Genomic DNA, 17,116 nt, shown 5'->3' with positions numbered 1-17,116 from the left:
TGGCCGCACTCCCACTGGGATACCCCTGGCCTAGCTCCAGAGAGGAGCATCAGCCCTAATGCATCTTTTGTTTAGCAGACACCTTTTGTTTCTCTTGTTGCCTATGTGAATCTTGTCTGGGAGTCTCCCAAGGATACAAAGACCTATGCAAAACTTGGTTCAAGAAACCCGGAAAAGCGTGGTATCTGATGATGAGGGATTTGCACTTGGCATTGTATTTTTGGGAGCTTCTTTCAGGTTGTTCTGAACATATGGAAATCAACTGGCTAAACTGTAAATATAGAGAAAAATAAAAATGCCCTGGGCAAAGGGAAAAAGTTTCAGTCTTTAGAGACTGGATCCCCCTACAACCAGAAAGGCTAAATTCATTCTTAAGGTGCCTCTGAGTCTTCTTTCCATGGATTCGCGTGAACGCGCACACCTGTGCTGGGACACTTTGCCACAAGGAGAGGCAGAATTCTCCAGCCAGACTCGGGAGTTTGGACAGACAGTATGGAGGAGAGGTAACAAGCCATGTGGCAGAACATAAATTAATATAAATGAGTTGATTTAAGTTTTACGAGCTAGTTGGGAACAAGCCTAAGCGAAAGCCAAGCTTTCATAATAAATAAGAAGTCTCTGTCTCATTATTTGGGAGCTGGCGGTCCAAAGAAAGACCTGCTGCACACTTGTGGCAATCCTGCTTCAGCCTCAGAATGTTAGGGTTATAGGAGTGTGTCAGTGTGTCTGCCTTCTAGGCCCATCCCATAGCTTTAGAAGTTACGGTAAAATACAGCCATGCCTTAATATCTGTAAGGAGACTAATTATGCTTCCCATGGGTATCAAAATCAAAGGCTGCTTAGGCCCCTCATGCAAGATGATGAGCTAGTATTTACCCCCAGCCCTACACCCTCCCCTCTTCTTTCAACCAGATCTAGGTCACCTATAATACTTAAAACAATGTAGCACTGTACACAGTTGTCACACCCAGGGGACAGACAAGAAAAGCAGTCTAAACGTGTTTAGTAATCACAGCCTCCCCTCAAGTCTTTTTATTCAAGTTAGTCAAATCCACAGCTGTGAAACCTGCAGACACAGGAAGCTAACTGGATACTTCCAATCTGTCTTCCTGTTGGACTCAGTGGGTGTGGCGGTGGCCTTGGGAGGAGTTAGGTGGACAAGGGGGCTGAATATGATCAAAATACATTGTACTTGAAAGAAATCTTAAACAAAATATTACATTAAAATTTTTATTATTTTAAAGTTTTTTTTTTTTTTTAAACCATCCTAGGGCATAGAGGCACCTACCTACCTATATGATCACAGCCCTAAGGAGGTAGAGGCAGAAGAATTGCAAGTTCCAGGCCAGTGTGGGTTATGGGGATCCTGTCTCATAAAACAAAACAAAATATTTACCACTCTACCATTTGTTGATGTTGTTGTTGTGTATCTTTGAGACAGAGTCTCACTATGTCAACCAGGCTGGCCTCGAACTCACAGAGATCCGCCAACCTCTGCCTTCTGAGTGCGGGGATTAAAGGCGTGTGCTACCCTACATTTTTAAGTGTACAATTCTGTGGCATGGGGGCACTGATCATCACTATCATCCATACACATCTCTACCTCCCCAACTTGAAAACAGAAACTTTATGTGGCTGAGGAGATTGCCCAGTGGGTAGAACACTACTGCCCAAACATGAGGAATGAAATTTGGATTCCTAGTATCCATGTAAAGGCTGAGTACGGTGGCACACACCTGTAGCCCAGCACTGAGACTGGGAGCAGTGGGGGGTCCGAGACAGGATCCTAGGTGAGCTCTAGGTTCGGTGAGAGATTCTGTCTCAAAAAAGAAGGCCAGCCTCTGGCCTCCCAAGGGCAACTGTACCCGTGTACGGGACACTCTCCTGCTCCCCACAAACAGACACAGACATACACAGACACACACACAGAATAAAAAGCGGAACTACCACTCTATAAACTCTAAATACTCACTAACACTTCCCCATGGCCACTCCACCATCAAACCTTCCATCCCTCGGGTCTTGATCAGCTACAGGGAGACATCTCACCTCAACCTCTTAACCTCTTCCCACTGTCCCCAGCCTCTGATGGGGACAAGTTACCTGAACCTCCCTCCAGCTGCACATCTGGCATCCCTCCACTAGTTATGGTTTCTAGCTGTGCGGTGCTTTCCCGTAGCTGGAAGGCACCCGGCACATTCTGCTCTGTTTCCTCATACCACTCCCCGGTGTGGTGTCCTTGCCTCCCCAGGGTCCGTCTCTGCTCCTTGGCCTGGTGTCCTTGCCTCCCCAGGGTCCGTCTCTGCTCCTTGGCCTGGTGTCCTTGCCTCCCCAGGGCCCCTGTCGGCTCCTCTTCTGAATGCAGGTCTTAGCTGGAACAACACTGCCCACACGGAAGCAGCCTCCTGCCCTCGCCATTCCTTGTTCCCTGCCCTCAACTGGAACTCTGTTGGTCGGGCTCTTCTCCAGGACTTGTAGGCCCCGGTGGGACGTGGACCAGTGAGGCCAAGGCCCTGTTGGAGCTGTGTCTTCTAGGATGGTGGCTGATGTATCACAGTTAACTCAGATTGGGTGCTGCTGTGGCTTGTGCCTAGTCCTATGGGGTATGGCGTGAGTGTGTGTGTGTGTGTGTGTGTGTGTGTGTGTGTACAAGCAGGCATGTGATTTTTTTTTTTTTCAGAGCTGAGGACCGAACCCAGGGCCTTGCACTTGCTAGGCAAGCACTCTACCACTGAGCTAAATCCCCAACCCCGGCATGTGCTCTGTATGGAAGCAGGGCACAGAATTTTCTCCACAGCTGTTCTCTGTCTGCATTCTGGCACCCCCTGGTGAATGACCTTAGGGACTCAGGCTTTTTTTTTTTTTTTAATGAGCTGACATTTCTTCCCCAGGGGGTGATATCCCTCCATCCCCCCAGTTTGGGAAGTACAATCCAGCCCAATAGCTTAATAGTAGACACAAGGCTCCTCCAAAAGCCCTTCTCTTCAAAATTCTGTGTCCCTAGGACCCAGATGACACTACCTGGGCAAAACCACCCTACCCTAGATGTGCCCATCCCCACCCCCACCCTGTGACCTGTGGGTGCGGAGCCTGGAGACATGGTAGACCTGACTCGTGGTGTCTGGTTTGGGTCATCTTGTGGCCATTACACCTATGGGGGAGAGAGAGAGAGAGAGAGAGAGAGAGAGAGAGAGAGAGAGAGAGAACCCTACAACCCCAACCTGTAGGTTCCCAGGGGTTTGGGGCTACTATGTTCTTACCATCTTATCTCCCAGGGCCCTACCTTCTCTGTCAATATTGATCCAGGTGAGGGAGCAGCTGTAGGCCTCACCCCTGCAGATGAGGTGCTCTGCCTAGTCTCCCCCAGGCTGGTGAGTAATCTCCCCTGCAGGGGGGGGTGTGGGCATGGGAAGAAGGGTCACCTGGCTCTGCTCCTGATGACAGGTGGGAGTGCTTGGAGATACTCTGATTCTCGTCCCTTCCACTCTGACCCCTCAGCCCAGCTGTGGCCCAGCTGTGGGCTGCTGGGTCCTCACATCTGGCTGCCAGGCAAGGATATGGAAGCGCCTCAGGCCCTAAGGCAGGATTTAGCTGGGAGTCAAGTCCCGTGGGTGTTAGGGGAACCCTATGGTACTCGGTAACTCGGTACTCGGTACTCGAGACAGATGGATCCCGGGCCCTGCAAATGCAAGCTGCCTCTCCGATGCCGCTTGGCTCACACCGGTGAGGGGAGTGTGTCTGTCAGGACACAGCTGGAGGCAGAACACTGTCCCACCCTTGGTGCAGGAGAGTGGACAGCTGTGTTCTGCTCCTGGCAGGTGACCTGGGCTCCCATTCACTTGACCCAGGCAAGGTTGACAAAAAATTACTTATTTTATCTGTATGTGGGAATGCCTGCATATGTGTTTGTGTATCATGTATGTGCCTGGTGCCCACAGAGCCCAGAAAAGGACATTGGATCTCCTGGAACTGCAGTTGCAGGTTGGGAACCACCTGATAAGGAGGCTGGGACTGGTCCTACCTCCTCAAGAGCAACAGTGCTCTTCACTGCCGAGCCATCCCTCCAGACCCTTGACCGGGATTCTCCTCTAGCAATGCCATCGCTCTGGCCATGGAGAGGTTTCCGGGACCCATGAAGGGCTCAGTACTTTTCTAGGTTCCTTTTAAAGCAGTAAACATGTATGAAGCATTTTCCAAAGAAAGCTGTATGTCAACTCCCAAAGCCTTGCTCATGGCAGTTGCGCTGTGTGGGCCCCAGGCCTCGAACAGTTTGGGGGCACATTTCCCAGTCCTCTGTAGCCAGTCAGCCGTTCCCAGCCCTGGCTGTACGTTCGAGTCACTGGGAGTATTTGAAAGAAGGCTCCCATTCTGAGAGGTTGGAGTCAGGGTAGCCAGGGTGGCCTTGAGGAGTCTAGCCTTTTCCTTCTGTGCATGTGTTGGTGTGTATAAGCATGCTCGTGTTTTGTGTGTATCGGTGTGTGTGTACACATCCTCAGGATGTTGTATGCCTCCTTTGGACAAGGTCTCTCACTGGCCTAGAGCTTACCAATTAGCTAGGCTAGGATAGATGTCCAGTGAGGCCCAGGTATCTTGGGCTCTGCTGCCCTAGGCCTGGGATTGTAAGGACATACCACCACACCCGACATTTATGTCCATTTTAGGGACTGAACTTAGGCACTCACTTTTGCTTTAGAAGCTTGTATCCCAGGTGGGTCTGGGGCTTCAACGATTCAGCAAGATCTTCTGTCACCCGCTCAGTTGTCACCCTTCAGGAATTGGTACCTTTTCTTTTTGTTTTTTGTTTTGTTTTGTTTTTGTTTTTCCAGACAGGGTTTCTCTGTGTAGCTTTGGCTGTCCTGGAACTCACTTGGTAGCCCAGGCTGGCCTCAAACTCAGAGATCTGCCTGGCTCTACCTCCCAAGTGCTGGGATTAAAGGCGTGTGCCACCACCACCTGGCAGGAATTGGTACCTTTAAGGGCCTCCATTTGATGTGTGGGGTGGGTAGGCGGTGGTGAGGAATGCACTCGACCTCAGGTGATTCTCAGCGTAGTCGCACGCAGCTAGAGCTATGCTGTGGGGTTTGGTTGGAAAGTTTGGGGACCTGTATGCCTCTGTCTCACAACCTAAGGTCCAGTCTGTTCTGGGATTAGCCTGCCTCACTAGTTGGAGGTTCTGGGCTTTGAGCATCCTGTTGATGTGTAGCTATCTCCAGCAAAGGGAAATTAACACGCCTGGATGCTCCAGGGACCTTGCCAACAGTCCACAGGCACTTCCTGTCCATAGCTAGCCTGCTATCGTTCCCAGGCTGTCCCTTCCTACCTCTGCTCACTCCCTCCCATTCTTGTCATAACTAGAAAAGTGCAGGGAACATTTCAGGGAGCCCAAGTCCCAGTTAAGTGTCCTTCTGATGTCTCCACTTGCCGAGGGCTGCTACAAGCCTGTGCGTATGTGAGGTATAAAATAGCAGAGGACATGAGAGGCCAGACTAGGGAGCAGAGGGAAGCAGACTAGAAGTCAGCATCAGGTCAACTCAAAGTGACTGTCCCCTGGCTGGGCAGTTCTGCTGCTGTGAAGGGCAGGTACCCAGAACCTGTGGTGGCGATGGGGTGTTTAGAGCTCTATCTCGATCCCAAGGGGACTGGTCCCAGGACCCTCCCCACGAATTCCAAAGACCATGAGGCCATGAGGTAGCCTGCTGGCAGGGCTGGAGTCCTTATGGGAGGACGGAGTCACCCTGCCTGTCTGGGGAAAGAGGGCCAGAGGGCCGAGTAGCTTTCACTTTCAAGTTACAAGCAATTTGGGTTGGATGGTGTTCTAGCTTACCTGGGGGGGGGGGAGATCAAGAACTCTGTCGCTGAGACCTGCTGCCCTGCTCCTGTCCACCCTGCTCTGTAGAAGTGGGAAGCAGCAGGGTGTGGTGTGCAGGGGAAGGAAAAAAATAAAACCCCGTAACAGGCCTGGAGAAGCAGGTCAACCACAAGGCAGTGCAGTTTCACGAGTTTATTTCCGGCAGGAGGGAATCACTGATTGACAATACTTGCCCCCAGAATCGTGCACACTCCACACAAGCAGCGCTGGATCGTCACATTCAAATATCCAGCAGGAAACTGTAACTCCCCAGACACCAGCCTCACCACCGCTGGGGTAGCCATCTTCAGGGCAGCTCGAGGGATGGACATGGTCAGATTTACAGAGCAGGAGCAGAGGCAGCCAGCAAGTTTGTGCGGGGACCCTCCGCTCTTGGCGAGCCCTGGCATACCAGCTGTCCAGCACAGCACCATTAGAAGCAGAGGCACAAACGTCATGAGTGTTTGACCCATAGGGCTGTGTGTTTCTGGATTTTACTAGGAAGCAATCGGTCAAAACACAGGGTTGTAGAACGCTGCCAGGCTATACACACTTACAGGTTTCATTTCGTACCCCAACTTCAAATGCTGTAACCATGACAAGTTAGTGTCATGTGGACATCCTCATGTCCCCAAAGTCATCTCATCAACATTGCACCGTGTCAAAGGATCCCCACCAACTGCCATGGGTGACAGGCGGTGTTATTAGGATACAAATGCATTGTTTACAAACAGCTAGTGCATGAAACCACAGACCAACACGGAGGATTCCAGAACAAATGGAAGAGAGAGCACTAACATCATCAGGGGCCAGGGGCGCCCAGGAAGCCCCCACTTGAGGTCATGCAAAAGGTGTAGGCTGGAGTCCACAATCCCAAGCCGTCCTGCCCCAGACCTTCACGTCAAAAGCACTTGTCTAGGAGAGGGGTCCTAACCTGGAGCTGAGAGGACCATGAACCCGGGAGGTCAGACGTTTCTTTTGGCTAAGGAGATGGAGTGTTTTGGTAATGTGGGAAGGATATGGCACACAGAAGTGGCTGGTAAGTTTTCAAGCCCACACTTTAATAAACTAACAATTAAAAGCAATACCCGTATTTACCTTAAGAAAATAAACCTCACACATTCATCTCCTTTCTTGGCCTTGTTAGAATTCTATTGCTTCATTTACAAGTAACTGATTAAAAAATATAGATTTTTTTCAATTATGTACATAAAGCAGATTTTTTTTTTTAAAAGAAAGAAAAATTGGCATTTTGGAGCTTGGTCCAATAAGGTGCGGATTTCAGAACCCTCAGAGGCCCTGCCGCCCACCCGAGACATTCCATGCTTGTGGTGGCAAGAACAGGGTTCCCCACCTGGAAGCTGGGCCCTGAGTGCACACGCAGCTCCGGAACTCTAAGGCCAAGGTCAGCCTTGAACCTGTCTGAAGCACGGCACTCTTTCCAGGCTCACTTCTCCTGAAATATTCTGGAATTTCAGTCCACTCTGCCCCCCTTTCCAAATAAGGCCCGTGAGACCAACAGCAAAACAAGAGGCACAGGTGACAATCTGAGGTTCCCACCCAGCCTTGTTCTGTGTGGAAATCAACCCACGGCAGACGCCGTGACACTCAAGACACTTAAGGCAGCGGGATCGGTTAGCGACTGGTTTCCATGAGGGTTTATGGCGTGTGCGGCTCTGCCACGGAACTGTTATCTGTGGTGATGCTTAGCAACGGGGCAGTTCCTATTGTAATTGGCACAGGGGTGACTGGGTTTGGAACACTCAGAAAGTCAGGAGATCTGATGACCCCTACGTATTTCTGTTCTGAATGCACAGTGGTTTCCCAGACCAAAGCACTGTGGGAAGATAGGCCAGATAGCTGGCTTCATTATTTTGTAAAAGGAAAAAAAAAATTTTTTTTTTTTTTAAAGTTTGACCCCTGATTTTGAGTCTTGTTAGTACCAGCAACTCCCAGCAGAAATCTGGCTGAGGCCCAACCCACGGAGGACTAAGGCAAGGGTGCCAACACATGAAAAGGGCTCTTTTCATTCTTCAGACGAGGGAGCAGCTCGACGCAGCATGGCTAAACACCAAACTGGGCCCGGCCGGCGGAGGGAGACCCCCGGGCTCCAGGGAGGAGCCCTTTCCCCTGGTTTGGAGCGACTCGTCTCCCTTAGACAGGCTTCTCCAACCCTTGGCTCTAAGAGGCTGTGCTTCCAAAGAGGCTGCGATGGACTTGGGCCGCATCAGTTGGCAGCTGGTTGAGGCCACAGGTTCTCGAGCGAGACTGAAGAGCTCTACCGTCGGCTCTGGTGTCGACTGCAGTGTGAGGTGAACGCCACACCTGAGCGGTGCTCTGGCCCTTGTTTGTTTTGTTTTGTTTTGAATCTTTGTGCCCTTTAGCATTATTGGTGGCCAGGGCCAAGGAAGGGAGATGGTCGGTGCCATGCTGGATGGGGCGGGACACCTGCTTCTGACCCTGTCCAAGTCTGCAGCTGAGCGGTGAGCGTATTCTGAGCGTAGGCACAGTGGCAAAGAACAGTGTGACAGCCGCTGGTCAGTTCCATTTGGTGGCAGCACAGTAGCAGCAGAGGCCCAGACAGCTCCACGTGTCCCCAGCCTTTGAAAGGAAAGACTTAACAATCCAACGGTCTTGGGTTTCTGTAACGATTCTCCTCAAACCAATAACAACAGAAAAACAGCAAGGGACAGGCGTGACAGTCGTGGGAAAGCAGATGTGACGTACTGTCACTGTTCAAGGGGGAAATGCAACTTCAAGACAAATTTTATCAACATCAGAGATCATAATAAAAGGTATCGGTTGTTTCATAAAGCATTGGGCCATTGGCAGGTACATTCTAGACTGGCCAGAAATGAGTGGGGACAATGACAAGGCATGAAAAAAATCCTGTCCGAGGGAGCTGGAGCCCGCGAATGCCACAGGCTGTCAGCTGCAGCTGTTGGGAGGCAGCGGCCTGTGACCCGCTTTCTCCTGGCCATACCCTCACCCTGCCACACAGGCTACCAGGTTCTATAAAATGGTCCTGTTTGTTGTCTTAGAGTGTCTGAGACAGTAAAAGACTAAAAGATGTCTGGAAAGAGGCTGTATACAAAAATTAACTCTCAGCTTAAAATAACATTCAAAAAGGCACTTCATCCTGTAGGAAAGAGATTCTGAGTTGGGTCAGCTGCTCCAAACTTGGGCAAAGGGGACAGACTGTCTCTTGGAAGGGGAGGACAGTTGAAAGGACGTCTGGAAGATACCAAGGTTTTTTTTTTTTTTTTTCTTTTTTCTTTTTGGTATGTTTTAAGAAAATCGAATCTGGTAAAATGCATGTCCTTTTATGAAATCTATTAAAAGAGTTTTTTTTTTCTCTAAAATAGTTATTTCTGTTCTTTAAAAAAAAAACCCAAAACAGGTAGGCATGGCGACATTCACCCTGTGGCCCAGAGCATGGAGTCTTCTCAGGCTCCCCGCAGGGAGCTGAGGTCAGGAGGGTCCCGAGCCAGGGCCTCCAGAGTGCACGTGGGGGCGGGCTGAGGCCGAGGCTACCTGCTGCACAGTCTGTGTAGCATGCTGTATACATCGTCCTCCCTGCTCAGGCCCTCGAAGAACGGGATGAGGTCCAGCAGCTCCGTATCCGTCATGTCGTCGAACCAGGACTGAACAGGCACCTGCAAGACAGCGCGTGTGGGGGACACCGTCACCATCATCCTTCCTTCGCTCCCCAGTTAGGGTGAGCGCCGAAGCAGGCTGGTGCAGGTGTGTGCACTGAGGCGGAGGATCCCTGGTGTGTGTGAGTCTGCCCCTGTAGCTTCCCTGCCCGTTTCCAAAGCTCTCTTTATGGCACTGAATGAGCTCACAGCCAGTCAGAGCCCCGATGCCTCTCAGAGGGAACCCGTCAACCACGGAGCCCAATCCGGGCATGCCAGTCCAGACTCTACTTAGGGTCACTGCTCCAAGCTGTGTGTCAGAAGCAGAGCGTGCCTGCCCAGGCTTAGCAGTACCCAGGTAAATGTGGAAATGTCGAATTTCAGGGCATTCGGAAACTCTGGCAAAGAGAAGGCTCCTTCCAGCTTTTGGTAGAGGAGGAGGGAGACAGTAGTGGTAGAGAGCAGCTAGGAGTTCACAGAAGAGAGTCAAAAAGAAATCTGGGGAAACCAAAAGGTGTTTATTAATTTACTTACTTACTTTCAGTCCTGGGATTGAGCCCAGGACCTCCCTCACTCATGCTAGGTAAGTGCTCCATCAACTGAACCATGTCAACAGCCCCACCCATGACATATTCTTGTTAGACAAGAAAAAAGAGGGGGCTGGAGAGATGGCTCCGCTATTAAGACAACTTGCTGCTCTTCAAAAGGACCTGAGTTTGGCTCCCAGCACCCACATGAGGTGACTCATGATCTCCTCTACCTCCAGCTCCAGGAGATCCACTGTGCTCTTCTGGCTTCTGTGGGTACTGCATGCGCGTAGCACACACATGTATAGATGCAAATAAAAATAAATTCTTTAAAAAATTATGCCGGGCGGTGGTGGCGCACGCCTTTAATCCCAGCACTCGGGAGGCAGAGCCAGGCGGATCTCTGTGAGTTCGAGGCTAGCCTGGGCTACCAAGTGAGTTCCAGGAAAGGTGCGCAAAGCTACACAGAGAAACCCTGTCTTGAAAAACCAAAATAAATAAATAAATAAATAAATAAATAAATAAATAAATAAATAAATAAATAAATAAAATTAACAAGAGGGGTTAGAGAGATGGTTTGGCAGCTAAGAGCACCGTGTGCTGCTCTTGCAGAGGACCCGAGTTCAGTTCCCAGCGCAGCACCCACATCGGGCAGCTCACACGCCCCTGTACCTCCAGCTCCAGGGGATCTGATGCCCTCTTCTGGCCTCCACAGGTACTATACTCAGGTGCATATTCTCACTCACACGCAGTTAATTAAAAATAAAACTATTAAAAAAGAAAATTTTAAAGGAAGCCTGAATCTAATCAAATAGCAGACAGAAAGTCTACTTGCTCACCTGAAGGAGGAAGGGTGGTTAGAGAACATTAATTATTAACGAGTAGGCAAATCCAGGGTATAGAAAATTCCCATAAGACAAATCAGTAAATTTTCCACGGAGAAGTGATAGAGAAGAAACGATGGGGAGAGAAGAAATGTTTAGAACGGAGACACATTAAATGAAGCAATGCATGGACCGTCTTTAGATCCTGACCTAAACAATTCATATTCCAAGAAAACCCGTCAAGATGACAAGGTGAAGAGTGTGTACAGTGGCTGACACAGGAAATGCTGTGCAGTGTGGAAGGGAGCTGGGGCAGCAGGGGACACATGCATCTGCTGCAGACAACTGCCAGCTGCATCAGGTGGAATTTGATTGACTTATCAACACGAACTCATTTACTTATTTAAAGGGTCTCATTATGTAGCCCTGGCTAGCCTGAAGCTCTTTATGTGGGCTAGGCTGGCCTCGAACTCTCAGAGATCATCTGCCTTCCCAGTGCTGGGATCAAAGGCGTGCACCACACCTGGCAACATGAACGTATTTAACTGTAAGGCAGTTTGACTGTTTATTTTTACCTTTTAACTGAATGTAGTTTTCCCCCTCCCCCTTATAATAAGTAGAGCTATAGAATTCTAGACTTAAAAAAGGGATGTATGGCCAAGTGGTAGTGGCACATGCCTTTAATCCCAGTACTTGGGAGGCAGAGGCAGGAGGATCGCTGAGTTCAAGGCCAGCGTGGTCTACAGAGCAAGTTTCAGGACAGCCAGGGCTACACAGAGAAACCCTGTCTCGGGGAGGAGGCGGGCGGTAAAGGTTTATTTGTGGGAAATCTGCCTTGAAGGCTTGGGATGAGCCTGGGAAGCATGTGTCTTCCCTAGAAAATGATGCAGACGGGGCCTGGTGTGGTGAGCCTGCCGCAGTCGCAGTGGGCCTGGCTTTTCTTCCTGGAAGTGCCCAGCAGGTAGTGGAGGGCACCGCTTCCTGCTCTGGGACTTGTGCTGCCCTGGTGAGCAGGCGCCCAGAGCGGCTACACTCCAGGGGCTGTACGAAGGGAACCTGCCCACGTGGGCTTCTCAGACATCCCTCTGAGGTGGCAGAGCTGACAGTCTGATGGCAAGCCATTTCTAAAGAGCTTTACTCATTTTTATTGAAGATACACTTCTGTTGAGGGGTCACCTCCTGAGTCTGAGAGGTCATAAAGCTTTGGGCAGCACCAGCTCCACGAAGTTAGTGGCAGAGAGAAAGAGCCCTCTCCATTCCAATACTCAGCGCTAAGGAGGCAGCCTGCCCAGCGCTGTTCTGAGCACGTTTGACCTATCACCACACGGAGTCCTCAACCACCCCGGAGGCAGTGTCCGTCAATCTCACCTGCAGATGAGGAGAGAGGCTAAAGATGAAGGCAATTTCATGCCATTATTAAGTGGCTAAGTCAAGAGCTGGAAAAAAAAAAAGTGCCAGGTGGTGGTGGCACACACCTTTAATTCCAGCACTTGGGAGGCAGAGGCAGGTGGATCTCTGTGAGCTCAAGGCTAGCCTGGTCTACAGAGTGAATTCCAGGACAGCCAGGGCTACACAGAGAAACCCTGTCTCAAAAAACAAAAAACCAAAAGAACCCCAGCCCCCCCCCCTTGTGCAGGTGTTCAGAAGTGGTGCCTGTGTGGCAGGCTAGAGTCGGACAGCGCTTCAAGCTCCTCTGGGACTACTTACTGCATTCTCTGGATGGAAGATGTAGGAGGCAGGAGAATTGTCCACGATGATCACTTTGCTCAGCTCCCGTCCCAGGCGACTCAGGTCCTTCACGTAGTTCCCACGATGGAAAACACAGGATTCTCTGAAGAGTCGGGCCCGGAACACGCCCCAGCGGTCCAGGAGGTCAGCCACAGGGTCTGCGTACTGGAAAGAAGAGTCTCAATAAGGCCAAACAACTGGAAGAGCCAGAAATTCACCCAGGACACCAAGACACACTGTCCCTTTTTGGGGGGTGGAGTGGGCAGGAGGGTTGAGATATATTCACTTAGCAGCCCAGGATGGGGTTCTCCTGGGCCACGTTTCCTGTGTGCTGAGATCACAGGCGTGAGTCATGACATCAGGCTCTGACTTTTTGTTTTGGTGTATTTTATTAGATTGGGAAAGAAAAACCCCAGGTCTGGCAAGCTGTAACTTTTGGCAGTTGTCCAGAGGAGACTGGAGAAAATGAGGTTAAAAAAAAGCCACATGGAGGCAGGCAAGGGCGGGTGGGGGGAGCTTTAGAGAGAAGAAAGGCAGCCAGAAGTGCTAGGGAAGGAGGAAGCAGAAAGGCCTGCTCTTCTAAGGAACTCAGGAAAGTGAACAGAGTTATGAAGCTGCAGATCTGTGGCCCTGTAAGAAACTGCCTAGGATTTCTCCTTGTTTTGGTTTCTGTGCGTGTACATGTGTGCACGGACACACTGAGGTCACCGTAGGGTGTCTTTCTCCATTGTTCTCCACCTTATTTTTGAGTCAGGGTCTCTCTCTGCACCCGCAGCTCTCATTTCAGCCAGACCGGCCGGCCGGCTGCCAGGCCGCAGAGAGCCCCGGGACTTCCTGTCTCTGCCCCTCCAGTGCTGGACCCGCAGGGGCACACTGGCTGCCGCACTGGGTTCTACGCGGGTTCCAGCGATGCCACCTCTCCAGTTTCTCAGACTTACTTTGTATTTTTTTACTTAAACTTTTTTTTATTGTGCACGTGGGGTCAGAGGCCAACTTTATGGAACTGTTTTTCCCTTCCCTTGAACTCAGATCCAGATCGCCTGACTTGCATGGCAGGTCCCCTGACCCACTGAGTCATCTCATCTGCCTTAGAGCACTTTTAGGAGAAGGACTGAATAGCTGAAGTATTTTAGGACTGTGGTATCTTCCTCTCCATGTATAACAGAAAACACCACATTCTTACAGTTTTCTCCCATCGAATTCATCAGCAGTTCCTGTCAGTTTCGTCTCCAAAAATATCTTGACTCCCACTTCAGTTCTTTAGCTCTAATGCATCTTTCTGGACCAGGTCTCCCGGCCTGGGAGGTTCCTGCGTCCTGCGGGCCCTCCCCTCCCAGCCTTCCCCTCCCAGCCGTCAGAGTGGCCACTGGAGAGCATCCAGTCCACCCTGTCCCTGTCCTGCTTCAAACTCCCACTGTTTCCACGGTCTCTGGAGCAAGCACATGGCATACAGCACATCCTATCATCCCTGCCTTGTCCTGCAAGCCTGAGGCCTGGACTCGGCAGCCAGGCCAAAGTGAGGCCCAGAGCCGGGAATCCCAGAGCCGGGAATCCCCAGGGAACACACACCTGAGGCTGAGTCATAAAGGCCACGGTAGCTGCACTCACGGCAGCTGGGTCCGTGGAAAAGTCCATTTCACTCCAAGGACACCCTGAGGGAGGCGGAGCCCAGAGCAGCTGCATCTCCTACTGACCACGCAGCTCAGAGCACTATCTGGACGAAGCTGGCTAAGGGGAATGTGAGCAGTCTACAAAGCGTTGACTTGGATGGAAAATGATGGTTTGTGTTCTCTTCATTGCTACCACCAGGGGCAGCAATCATCCTTTACGTTTTTTTTTAAAGATTGATTTGTTTTTTATTTTATGTGTATGAGTGTTTTGCTTTCATAAATGTAGGGCGCCATGTGTGTGGAGTGTCTAGAGAGGCCAGGAGAGGGAATTGGATCCCCTGGAACTGCAGTTAGGGACAGTTGTAAGCTTTCATGTAGGTGCTGGGAACTGAACCGGGGTCCTTTGTGAGAGCAGCCAGTGCTGAGCCGTCTCTCCAGTCCTGTTAATCATCTTTTAGGGAAGTGTCTGGGGGCTCCAGGCTTGCAAGATCAGGATGAGGCCTACAGGCACTCCACAGGCAGGGGCTCATCTCTCCTCGTCTGTATCCTTGGTGCCCTGCCACGCACGAAGGGAGACTGAATGAAAGGGTATGTGACAGAAGAGCAGACACCACGGACGGATGGAATCTGGGAGTCAGCAGGTGGTGCCCGCAGGCCCTGGCAGGAGGCAGGGAGACCCGCTATATAAACGCTGCAGGCCCCGGCAGGAGGCAGGGAGACCCGCTATATAAACGCCGCAGGCTGAGTGCTGAGCTAAACTCCTCACCGAGAGCTAGGACGCTGACCACCCATCAGTTCAACCCGGCCGGCCAGTGGGGTTGAAAGGCTCCAGGGTTGCACTGGGAGCTGGGTTTGGCTCCGCAGGGCAACAATGACACTGAAGCAGGCTGGAGAAACAGATGGTAGGGATGGAGGGAGCAGCGCAGGAAGAGCAGCCCGAACGGGGAGGTTTAGGCGAACCCTGGCGACAATGCCAAGGGTGTTTTTCAGTCTCGCCAAGGAAAAACAAGCCTCGGTCCAGCGCGCTGGTGCAATCCTCGAGCTTGCTATTTGGCTGGTTATTACTTCAGGTTCTTCAGCATCCCGGAGCAGCATCAGAAGCACCACTGAAGCTGCTCACACAATTAGCCCTGGCGCCACCGGGGAGGACTATTTCCGTGAGGCCGTGCTCTGTCTGGTACAAGAGAACAAAGCCCAGGTGCAGGCCGTCTCCTTAGCAGCTCCCGTTGGGGCCGGCTGAGGCTGGCGGAGCGCTACATAGGTGGCCCTTGCCTTGGCCAGCACAGCCAGTGGAGCGGTGTGGAGAACCTGGAGTCCAAGGTTCAATACGTAGAGGATGAGGGTGCTGCTCGAGGCAGGCGTGAAGGAGGAAGCTGCTGGTGGCCCCTGGAGGAGGTCTGCACACAAAGGGTTAACCTGCACACCACAGAACTCATCTTTGGGGCTACTCAGAGTTTCCGAGGTGCTCATGGAGACACTGGTGGTGCTACCAAGTGGATTGTATGACTCTGAGAACCATGGTGGGCAGACCTGGGAGGGGGAGCTAGGGCCTGTTCTGTCTGCCCTCAGTACAGCATGGTACCTATGAGCCCGTTTGGATGATATTACCACCACCAATACTTATGGTACTCTACACTGAACACCAGGACGGTGCCCAGAGCGGTGCCCAGAAGGTGGTGAGGGCTCAGCGAACGTCTGCCTAATAGGATCCGGGAGCTGTGCTGAGCCATTCACGTGGGCCATTTCATTTAATCCACTCCACCAAGCAGATGGAATTAGCTCCAATTAGACCAGAGGAAACTGAGGTGCCAGAAGTAAAGGGACTTACCAGAAACCACACAGTTCTCCAAGCCAGCCAGAACTTTCATCAGCCTGTGCCTGTAAGTGACACTTCATACCTGTCTCTGTTTGTTCCTCCCCAAAACCTGTGGCCACTAAACCCAAGGACACAGAGACCTCTAACATCTGGCTGCCAGTCAACAGGAGAGGGACGCTCCACCATGCCTGTGTTGTGCAGCCACAATGGACAGGTCTCGTGATTTCATCCCTGGATAACTGGTTTCAGGTGGCTGCATACAGCAACTTCATGGAGCATTTGTTCTAAATGCTCCCCGTCACCATGGTAACCAGAAGCCTTTCAGCCTGGCAGTGTGCACATGGCCTGCATCCATCCCATCTGGGGTGGGAACCTGTCACCGTAAAAATAGCTTCCTCCACCTTAACAAAAGGCTCTTGGCAGCTTGGGGGGTGGTGGAGGGTGGAGGGGCTGGGATGCCGCCGCCGTCCGCTGGGAGTCTGCAGCAGGGAGCAGGACGCACCTTAGCCAAACTGGCAGTAAAAAGTACACACTCAAAGAGCTGCCCCATCCTCTGGAGGAACTCGTCCACATGTGGGCGCTTCAGCACATACACCTGCAAGGGGAGGAGACAACAGGCTGTCAGTCATGCAGCAGCCAGAGCCGGCCCGGCCTCGGAAGAGCTGCCGCAAGGGGCCCTCCTCCCGGTGCCAGGCCCAACTATGCACGGTGTGCCGAGGTTCGGACCGGAGAGCCGGACGCAGGTTCCAGGTGTAGACAACCCTCACAGAGAGAAAGGGAAGCTGACCACGGGGTCAAGGGCCTTAGGGATCTTCAGAGCTGGCAAGTGGAGCACAGCTGTGCCATGTTCAGGAGAAGCCACTCATCACCCCATGTGGCCTTTGGTACCCACTTGAGTCAGTCCGTATGTGGACACAGACCACAGCCTAGGTGCTGTCCTGGAAGTCTAGAACTGGCTGCTGCCTTCTCCGCTGAACGCCCCATCCCCCACCGCATGGGAAGGCCTGGGTTAGCACGCTTGCAAACCTTCCACTCAACACCGTGGAGGTTACTCTGCTGATGTGGGAACACAGAAAGTCATTTAGAGGAGAAAAGGGTGTCTGTCTGCCACAGGTGGGCCCTGTGCAC

The 17,116-nt window shown here is 51.6% G+C and overlaps 1 protein-coding gene across 2 annotated transcripts in view; it reads right to left on the bottom strand.

Annotated features, from left to right (window-relative positions):
• Positions 1–5,986: 5,986 nt before the first annotated feature.
• Positions 5,987–17,116, bottom strand: part of Ctdspl (CTD small phosphatase like) — a 125,461-nt gene continuing 114,331 nt past the window's right edge. For both annotated transcript variants that reach the window (XM_037208021.1, XM_028856417.2), the window contains 3 exons: positions 16,491–16,583; positions 12,542–12,727; positions 5,987–9,504 (listed from right to left, as the gene is read on the bottom strand). In XM_037208021.1, the coding sequence (XP_037063916.1) occupies positions 9,379–9,504; positions 12,542–12,727; positions 16,491–16,583 (405 nt within the window). In that variant the 3' untranslated portion in view covers positions 5,987–9,378. The remainder of the gene's footprint in view (positions 9,505–12,541; positions 12,728–16,490; positions 16,584–17,116) is intronic.

The sequence above is a fragment of the Peromyscus leucopus genome, chromosome 7 (genome assembly GCF_004664715.2).
Source record: "Peromyscus leucopus breed LL Stock chromosome 7, UCI_PerLeu_2.1, whole genome shotgun sequence".
NCBI classification, from domain to species: Eukaryota; Metazoa; Chordata; class Mammalia; order Rodentia; family Cricetidae; genus Peromyscus; species Peromyscus leucopus.
This window is presented reverse-complemented; position numbering and strand designations above follow the sequence as displayed.